We start from the raw sequence: 10858 nt of genomic DNA, 5'->3' as shown, positions 1-10858 counted from the left end.
TGCTATATTTTTGGTCCACAAATAATCCATTTCACAACTCCAGGTCATTAAAGGTCAAAAAATACAGAAGGCTCAGTATAAAGCATTTCTACTCCATAAATTATGATTCAAAGAACATATCCTAAAGATTGTCAGTCCAGTGACCCTTATATACAATAAAATTATTTCTATACATCAATTGAACATCATTTATAAGAGATAAGAAATTACTTTTGTGGAATTAATAACACAACCTAGCATTCTTGGTAAGAGGGTTAGCTTGGATACCCTCTAAGATCCCATCCAACACTGAATGTCTATGATTCCATGTACTTTGTATGAAGTACACATGGATAATCTGTCCATTACAATCTGAATAAAATACTATCTTTTCTACATAGAAATTTCATTGTTGGGACACTAAACATATAACAGGGTTATTCATCAGTGTTGGTGAATAGCCATGGAGATAGAGATACATGTTGTTGTTACCTTGGTGTGTCATTCACATATAAGATCACTAGTCAGTGTAAGAAATTTCAACATGTAGCCGTACTGAAATTTTGGGTGGGACCCCAAGGGTTGTTACTCACTGATCTGGGTTCGTGATTTTGAAATGATAGTAAGAAGTCAATTAAGCATAAAGCAAATAAACACTTAATCTGGCCAGGAAAAAAAAAAAGATGGATAGTATCTACTGATCCTCTTATAAGAATGCCATTATATACACATTTTTAGGTAAGCTTTCATAAACTAAATGTCATTAAAGCAATATTGTGTCAAACAAAGAAAAGCAAGATGGATATTCATAAAACATATGTTTATGCAAAAAAGATTATATACTTGGAGGAAAAATATATACACATATTTACATGCATACATACATGCATGCACACATATGTGCATGTGTGTGTATGTTCTCAGATATAGGGTACAGACAAGGGAGTAATCAAATGTATAGGTGGTCTCAAAATCAAACAAATCTTTCTTTTGATCCAGACAGGGAGAAGTTTCCCAGAATACTGGAATTCTCCACCTTCAGCAGCAAAGTCTTTGTACTGATAGGAAGCAAAATGGAGGTACTGAAAGACAGTAGCTAATGCAATTGATAGTTAAGTCAAAAGTGATGATTTGTAGTAAAAGGACTGAAATAGAACAAAATGGGGGGCGCGCGTGCGCGCGCGGGCGGCGGGGCTGAGCTGCGGTGAGCGCGGGCGAGCAGGCACCAGCGCCAGACGAGGTACCGACCGGACCGAGCGCCGCCGCACCACCGGGACCAACCACCGCCGCCGCCGCATCGCCTCCCGCTCCGATGGCGGCTGCCAAGGAGGCTCATGAGGAGCGCGACACCTCCACAGAGAACGTGGATGACTCCAACCACGATCCGCAGTTTGAGCCCATAGTGTCTCTTCCTGAGCAGAAGATTAAGACCCTCGAAGAAGATGCGGGACAAGCTGTTCCGATTTGCCTCTGAGAATGACCTTCCAGAATGGAAAGAGCGAGGGGCGGCCGACGTGAAGCTGCTGAAACACAACGGGAAAGGGACGATTCGCCTCCTCACGAGAAGGGACAAAACTCTGAAGATCTGTGCAAATCACTATATAACACCATTGATGGAGCTGAAGCCCAACGCAGGCAGTGGCAGGGCCTGGGTCTGTAACACACACGCTGACTTTGCTGATGAAAGTCCCAAGCCCGAACTGCTGGCGATTCGATTCTTAAATGCAGAAAATGCCCAGACGTTTAAGGCAAAGTTTGAAGAATGCAGGAACGAGAGAGAAGAACGAGAAAAGAGAGCAGGAGCAGGCAAAGAAAACACCGATAAAGTGGTGGAGAAGTTGTCGGAGCTGTCGGTGAAGGAGGAGAAGGAGGAGAAGGAGAAGGAGAAAGAAGGTAGCCAAGAGCCTGAGAGCCCCTCTGCGCCCTAGAAGGAGACCAAGGACCAGGACGTGTTACTACAATAAATCATCTGGCGGGCCTCGCCTTCTTTCCTTTTATTTTCTTTATTTTTGTTTCATTTTTTTTTTGTTTTTCTTTAACAATGGACTTTATATAAAGAACTGAACTCCAGCCTCCAGGTTGTTTTCTAAGCTTTTACCCTTTCGAAGACGTCTTCAGCAAACCCATTCCCAGTCACATGTACTGTGCTCATAACATTCTTTTCCATAGTAGAAACACTTATTTATAGTACATCCAAAAGAGTAAATAAACCATTTGAAAGCTGCAAAAAAAAAAAGAAAGAAAAAAAAGAAAGAAACAGAACAAAATGAACTCAGTTTGCCTTGAAGCATGGCTGTTTCTAAAGACAGGAGGGTCTATATGTCACATAAATATGTCAAGGAAATTCATAGTGCAAGACCAAAAGGTTTATTAAGAGTGACTAAGACAAAAGATATGAAGAGGCTCACTAGAAGTTTCCAACCTCAGGAAACTTGCAGAAGTCTGTCTCTACGTTTTATGTAGGTAAGGAAATTTTGTTCACATTTCCCATATGGTTAAACAATCAAGACATGGTATGAAAGGAGAACATATATACAGCAAGGGACATGACCTAGGTATGAAAGAAATTGAATACTTCTTTGTCCAAATCCCCTTTGCCCACTGATTTTCCACCAATTCCCACTCTAGGTCAGGCCCAGCACTGTTCATTCAACACTAGTTCTGTTACTGACTCTGTCTCCTATTTCCACCACTTACCAACAAAAAGCGTGCACTGAATCATTCTTTATCCACCTTTTTGTTGTGGTGGTAGTTGTGTCTGACTCTCCATGACCTTATTTAGAGTTTTCTCAGCAAAGATAATGGAGGTGTTTGGTATTTCCTTCTTCATCTCATTTGACAGATGAGAAATTTCAGCATCACACAGCTAGTAAACATCTGAGGCAATATTTGAACTCAAGAAGATAAATCTTCCTGACTCCAGGCCCAGTATTCTATTCTCTGCATCACTTAGCTGTTCTTATCCACATTGAGGTATTCTACTATTTCTTTTTAAAACTTATCTTCAATAGCATGCTACTAATCTATATAAATTCATCATTAAAATTTAATTCTCAGGTTAATTATGTAACCCCCCTCCAAATATTTGAAAAATCTGGCATGTATAATACAAACAATAAAAATCAAACACTTAACTTTTGTTATAAATCAATTTCTCCAAGTTTTTCAAATGTTAAGGGTTTTTCATCCTTTTTGTATACAAAGTGACTTTATGAACCATTCTGTCTAGGGATTCCTTACTAATCAGAGGAAAGAAGAGGACATTAAATGACAGAGGGCAAAAGGGAGGAAGGAAAGTACAATGAAAGGCAATTTGGAAGGATGATAAAATAATGGCATTTACATGAACACTTTAAGGTTAATTTCATTTGAGTTAAAACTCATCCCATTTGAGTCTTGTGAATCAAGACAAACCTAGTAAATAAGAACTTTAAGCCAGATCTCTCTTTTCCAGATGAGGAAGTCAAAGTTTAGAAATGATAAGCCTTGAATTAACACAGGTAATATATCAGAGACATAATTTGAATACATGCTTTCTTATCTCCAAGTCAAACATGTAGAAGGTATATTATAATGAATCATGAAGGCATTATTTCTTCAGAACTTTGCTTCCAGTCATGCAATGTGACTATTTGACAAAACTAAAATGATTAAATGATCACAGATCTAAAAACAGAAGGGACCATGAAAGCCCTCTTGTTCAATGCCTAGGTTCTATTTTTTAAGTATTTTTTTCCAAATACATGTACAAACCATTTTTCAACTTAATTTTTAAAATTTTTAAGTTCCAAATTTTCTCTGTCTTTTTCTCATCCCACATCTTGTTGAGAAGGTAAGGAATTTGATATAGGTTATAATGTGCAGTCATGCTAAATCTATTTCCATATTAGTCATGGTGTAAAAGAAAATAGACACAGATAAGAAAAATAACAAAAGTTTAAAAAGTATGCTTCAATCTACATTAGGACTTCATCAGTTTTGTTTTGTTTTGTTTTGTTTGGCTTGGTTTCCCTCAGTAGGTAGACAGCATTTTTTCATCAGAAGTCCTTCAGGATTGTCCTGTATCATGTGTTGTTGAGAATAACTAAGTCATTCATAGCTGACAATTGTGCAATGCTGCTGTTACTGTGTAAACTGATTTCCTGATTCTGCTCACTTCTCTTTGCATCAATTCATCTAAGTGTTTCTAAGTTTGTTTATTTTTCTTACTCTTTTTTATTTATTTAGCATTTTATATTTCCCCATTTACATTTAAAAAGAATTTATAACATTCATTTTAAAAACTTTGAGTTCCAAAGTCTCTCCTATTCTCAAGTTCAGGAAATAATAAAAAGTACCATTTTAAGATTTCAGGAAAGTCTATAGTACCACCAGTAGATCTGGACAAGATATATGTGTTTTTGTGGGTGGAGATATAATACATCCTCTGTAAGCATTGCCCATATCCTGTCACAGCCCCTTCCCCCTTCCTAACAATCCAGAAGCTCTGTCCACCTGCTGACACCAAGTCTTCAAATGTAACATAATAGCTCATATCATTTTCTGTGCATGGAGTTGCACATGAGACACTGAAACCTTCACTCACCACTTGGAACTATTTTAATTGGGATCTAGATCTCCTCAGAGCAACTGGAAGCCCACTCCTAGGGTGAAGTAACATTGGACCCATTCTCAGCAGGTTTGAGTCATCTGTAGTCACAGAAAGAAATTCAATGAACCCATAATCACTGACCCAAGAATGGAATGAACATTCCCCCATTTCTCCAAAACCTTTCCATGTCCCATTAACCTCTTTGTATACTGCCCAGCTGCTGAGATAAACTGCTAAAATGAACCGCTAATTAATTTTACTTCAGGACACCAGTCACCAGCTGCAGCTTCTTAGAACACCTATGACTCCAATCTGAAACTGACCCTCTTCCCATCTGGTTCTCATTTGGCAAAAATGAATTTTAAAACATATTAAGGTGGATAAAGACAGTTTCACTGCCTTATTTTTGACAGTGAGTGATGACATTAGGAGACAGTCTTAGAACCAGTGCAAAACAAGCAGAACTGGGCTGTGTCTAGAGCAGAAATCGGTGGGGAATTTGTCTGTGTGTGTGGGGGGGTGAATGGTTAGAGGAAGAACTTGTGCTAATTCTTCAATACCTGGCCCATGTTCCTAAAGATCCCTTTCATGATTTCCATCCTCCTGATATTGTACCTTGTTGGAAAATGCCCATTTTATCTAGCCAAGATACTAGTCCTCATTTTGTAGCTGCATATTGATGTTCATTACACTACCCAGTCTTCTTGTAAGTTTATATTACCATTATTACCACAGTTAGGGGGTAGTAGGATGTGGCTATATTCAATACCATCTGTGACCATTTGTGAGCAGACAAAAATACTTATATAGTTTGTTTCAACAGTGCAATTTCTAGATAGAAAAAAACCATCCAGAATGTTGAAAAGCACATTGTCAATTTTTACTTCTTAAAAAGAACATAGTATCAGAGGAATTTATTTTTTGAAATTATGGAAAATGTAGAGCAAACCTCTCTTTATCAAGAAGCCCATTATGCATGATAAATCATTAACTCCTTGTAGATATGTCCTGTTGGGACATATTTCATGTCCAAAATATGGATGAGGGATATTGAATATTAAGTATCACTGGACTAAATGACCATTAAGCATTATCAATCATATTCTGAAGAATAGAGAGATTTATTCCACTGAACAATATATACATTCAGGAGTTTTCTTCAATGCCATTTATGGTATAGAAGTATGAAATGGATAATTTAAGGAGAGAGGTGTATTTGTGGCTAGAAATCTATCGATCTCCAAAGGAAATGAAATCCATAATATTGGAATACATTCTGCTTTGCTCTAACACAGTTGTTTAACCAGCAAAGGGAAGAATGGAAATAAAAATCCCTTTAATGAACAAAACATAATAGCAGCATACACACAAGAGAACTCCTGTGAAAACGCTCAATTATCATTGAATTTTTATGCTTAGGCAGCTCTGAAATAGTGATGGGGATGGTGCACAAAGGTTACAGTTTTCACATGTGATACCCAATCATTATCCTGATCTCACTTTGGAATTAAAATTGTTTTGCTCTTTGTTAGTGGAAGAAGATAAGGGAATACAAAGGAAATGTTGAAAGGAAGAAATGGACCATTTATTTGGAATAGTCAATTTGGAGAACATTGTGATTTCTCTAGGATTTGGTATTGTTTGAGAGTCACTTCAAGGAATCAGAAAGAACTCAATGCCTTTGATTCAAGAAAGAAGGATTTGAATTCTGATCCCAATATTATTAGCTCTTTAACAGCCTTTCTGTCAATGAAGATCTCCGAACATTTGTATCTTTATTTGTAAAATGGAGCTGACACTCCCTCATAAATGTCTTAATGAGAAAAGTGCTTCCTGAAATATCAAATCACTCTTTAAATGCTCCCATGATAATGTCTCCTGTGCTGAATCTCATTGCATCTTCTCCACCTCTGTTTGAGAAGCATCTCACTGAAATAGCCTATTTGGTATGAACTGGCATTCACCTTGCCAGCAAACTCCTTTTTAACTTGTCTTATAATGGATCAATAAATTGAACCAGTTACATGATAAGATCAATTGTTATCAGAAAGTGTGTGGGGAAGGTATTCTAGGAGGGATAGGGTAGGAAGACTCCATTTAATAATGAGACACAAACACATTCAGATACATTCACAATGTATTCTACCCAGCTTAGAATCTTTAGGGAGAACCAGTCTCCCCCCGCTAATACACACACACACACACACACACACACACACACACACACACACACACACACGCACATACTCCTACATGCTTGAGAGCCCCACAACAATTAGATGAGATAATCTCCCAAAAGGCAATTTTATGGGGTTTTTTACACATATGCATATCCATCCATAAATTACTATTATTATTATTATTATGACAGTCACTGTGGAATATTTGTTTAAGCTGAGCCCTGAATTTTCCTTTGAGGTTCTAGCTAGCTAGCTGGGATAGTGCTTCTCAACACCAGATATTTCAGCTGGAGAAGTAGCAGTAATCCTTTGAAGACTAATGTAGTCAGTCTTTGGTTCTTCTACTGTAGGAGGCAGGGTAGTGAGTTCTAAAATTATAAGAATTTTTCAAGGCAGTAAGCTAAGCGACATGAGGAATGACTAGTATCAGTGTAATGCCTGACAATCATTATTGGTATGTGTTAAGTTCTCTATCATCTTTTAAGTAGGTGAGTACATCCCGTTTCCTCGCTCAACTAAGTATGCCCCATAGGTTTGGATATATACACAATGGCTATTGAAACACACAGGTTAAGTAACTTGTCCAGGACTATACAGATATAATAATACAGAATTTAAAATAAAACCTAGGCTCTTAGAATCCAAAGATGTTTCTGCTTATTTCCTTTTATACCATAATGTTAAATAATCTTACATAAGTTTCTAGAAGCTTATACAGCTCCCATAGTATAAGAAAAAAAGTAAATTTTGCAACAGAGGAGGAGGGCTTTAAAGCTTGGCTCTGCCTACTTGCTGTCTTTACAAACCTGAGTAAGTCATTTGACTTCTCTTGGCTTTGGTTTCCTTATATGTAAAATAAAAAGACTGGAATAGTTGACCCTTCAGATTCCCCTTGATAAAATATGATCTCACTATAATCTGGCAGCATTCCATGTATCCTTTTAAATTTATTTCCTAATATTCATACATATGAGAAGTATCTGGTTCAGCCCATCTAGTCTATTTGTATAAATCCCAAAGTCACTGCTAATACATGTATTAAATTGAAATTATTGTTGCTTTTCCAAATATATAATCAACATATTCATATTCCTTTTACTTCCACTGACTTTTGTACTCTGCTATACAATATTTTATTTTTCTATACATCATTTCATTTTAACTAAAATTTCATGTTTTATATTTCTATCACTTCGAATTTCACATAAAACCCTACTCTCTCCTCTCCTCAGAGATTCATTTCCTGAATCAATGTATTAAAAAAGACAGAAAATTTCTAGAAAAAAATAGGTTACCAAAACCAATCAATACAATGATTAAATGTGATGGTACAGCATCCCACACCCAAAGTCTCCAAACTCTGCAAAAAAAAGAAAAAAAGAAAAAAGGAAAATGGTGCATTTCCTCAAATATACATTGAAGCAAAACTTGGACCCACAAAAATCCTCACTCCTTTGTATCTCATAGCAAGGTTCACGTCCTACATGAAGCATTCCCTGAACTTATTAGTTCACAATGTCTCTCTCTCTCTCTCTCTCTCTCTCTCTCTCTCTCTCCTCTCTCTCTCTCTCTCTCTCTCTTTCCATGTAGAATGTTAGAATCTCAATCCTATACTTTTTTTAACCCAGGTGCACAAACCTGGATGATCTTTTATTTTCCTCAGAAATCCAGTATAACTAATTCTTATTCTCCGGAAAAATTCTTGTTTTAATATAATAACCAATTTTAATATTCTTCACTATAAATGAGGAGCAGACATATTAGGCTAATTTCAGAATTGTTAACTATTGATACTACAGAAGAGAGATGATGAGAGCGGTTGGAATACTATAAAGAAAAAAAATGTACATCTGTTACCAAGTATATTTGATTTAGAAACTCTAAGGGAGAGAAGATTTAGATGACTAGAAATTATATGAATAAAATTATTTCCTACACTGCCCTTCTGACTTATAATTACTAAAGACAATGTATTACAAAAGGTCTCACATTATTTCTGATAAATGATTTAACAATGAGAATCTAAATGGAGTTTCAATGTTTACAAAATGTAGATATTTTGGAATTTGGAATTACAATGAATTGAAAACTGGTTGGAGAATTGATCTCTAGGTGATGTCCTCAATTACGCCTTTGAAATATAAATGGCTCTGTTGCCCTGGGTAAATTAGAACCTCTCATCTGAACTGGCAAAGGAAATAATTCATTAACTGGATCTTCATGCATGAATGAAATCACAGATCCAGTCAAAACAGTGGCCCTATGACATGAATAATATATGAATAATTATGCTAAATTTATAGCTTAGGAAACTGAGACTTAGAAAGGCTAAGAGTCTTTTACTTAGTAATATACCTAGCATCAGTGATGACTTTTGTATCCATATCAGCTTGTTTCCATATCCAGCATTCTATCTTCTATAACATTATCTTCCACAGGAAGATATGTCATTGTGAGTTATGAGCAAAATGGTTTTTTTTCATGATAGATTGGTTACTATTACATATATCAGTCACAGAGGAAAATATGAAATGTAGAAATCATCATTTGCCTTTCCTAACTCTTAATTATCTGCATTATCTTTTTATATATTGATTCCCTTGGAAAAATTCAGTCTTTAAGTAATATTTGTATATAGAGGCAACTGAGAGAATAGTTGCAGAGAGGATTCCTGTTCAGGTAGATGTTTGAAAAAGTAAAATCTGAGGGCATTTTGTCTCTCTGAAGTTCTGTGACCATGCATATGTTACATAACACTTGAAGGGGCTAATGCCTCAGTACTTTTGGTGATTTCATTGGGCCCTCAGACTCCCAGTCTCACCTCATGGTCTCCAAGCCCTTGAGGTTAAAAACATCCAAGTTACAAACATATTTTTTTTCTCACCTTTCCCACAGCCTCCTTCACATCTTTGTTTCTCAAACTGTAAATCAAGGGGTTTAACATGGGTATGACAAGAGTATAAAACAAGGATGCCATTTTGTCTTGGTCTAGTGAATAGGCAGAACTAGGCCTGAAATACATAAAAAGGAGAGTACCCTGGAAGATGGCAACAGTGGTTAAGTGGGAGACACAAGTTGAAAAGGCTTTGTATCTGCCCTCAGCTGAGTGGATCTTCAACACAGACAAGATTATGTAACAATAAGAGATGAGGACTCCTGCAATGGTGACCACTTCAATGAAACCAAAAACAGTGAAGATCACCAGCTCATTCATATGGGTATCAGAACAAGAGATTAATAAAAGAGGAGGAACGTCACAGAAGAAATGATTAATCTCATTAGACCTGCAGAAATTCAATGTGAAGGTTAAAGTAGTATGGATTAGAGCATCCATCAATCCCACCATGTATACACCAGCCATTAATAAGGAGCAAACCCGGCTAGACATATTTACTGTATAAAGCAAGGGGTTACTTATTGCCATGTAGCGATCAAAAGCCATTACTGCTAGGAGTAGGCACTCAGAATCTGCAAAGGAACAGAAGAAATAGAATTGCAGAGCACAACCAGTGAAGGAAATAGATTTGTCTTTTGCATAGAAGTCCACCAGCATCTTGGGGCCAATGGCTGTGGAGTTGCAGAGATCACAGAAGGACATGTGGCTAAGGAAGAAATACATGGGCAAATGGAGTTGGGGGTCTATCCTGATTAAGATGATCATCCCAAGATTTGCTACAAGAACAACCAAATAAATGATGAGAAAGAGAACAAAAAGGACCACTTTTAGCTCTGGAGCACTGGTGATTCCTAAGAGTATGAACTCAGTTGGGATGGAGTAATTCATCTCCATCATCCCTGCTTTGTTCTCTTCTTTGTTGTTTTGAAAATGAATCCAGAGAAACAGAAGAATTGGGTGTTTGCTCTTCTATAAAGCTGATGAGCATAGAACTTTCAGTGTGCTTCTCGTCTGCAAGATGGCAAAAGACAGTTCCTATCCATTAGCTATTAAATGTCAAATAAAGATATCAAATTTTACCTTCTCCAGACAAAGATTCTCGAAAGGGGGAGGAAGAACAGAAGACATATTAAAAATTTCCAATTGAATAGTTCTGTAAAGCTTTTAAAATGCACTTTCATTTGTAACAACCTCATGAGTTGTGTACTTCAA

The 10858-nt window shown here is 36.7% G+C and overlaps 1 protein-coding gene and 1 pseudogene across 1 annotated transcript; one reads left to right on the top strand and one right to left on the bottom strand.

Annotated features, from left to right (window-relative positions):
* Positions 1 to 1231: 1231 nt before the first annotated feature.
* On the top strand, positions 1232 to 1998 carry LOC110199629 (ran-specific GTPase-activating protein pseudogene; annotated as a pseudogene).
* Positions 1999 to 9610: 7612 nt separating this feature from the next.
* Positions 9611 to 10543, bottom strand: LOC110199640 (olfactory receptor 5W2-like). Its single transcript, XM_020974520.1, has one exon. It carries the CDS (start codon positions 10541 to 10543, stop codon positions 9611 to 9613), a length of 933 nt encoding a protein of 310 aa, XP_020830179.1.
* Between the last annotated feature and the right edge of the window lie 315 nt (positions 10544 to 10858).

This window comes from Phascolarctos cinereus, unplaced genomic scaffold (assembly GCF_003287225.1).
Source record: "Phascolarctos cinereus isolate Bilbo 61053 unplaced genomic scaffold, phaCin_HiC Scaffold_9;HRSCAF=440, whole genome shotgun sequence".
Classification (NCBI taxonomy): domain Eukaryota; kingdom Metazoa; phylum Chordata; class Mammalia; order Diprotodontia; family Phascolarctidae; genus Phascolarctos; species Phascolarctos cinereus.
Note: the sequence above shows the minus strand (reverse complement) of the source record. Positions and strands in the feature narration are given on the sequence as shown.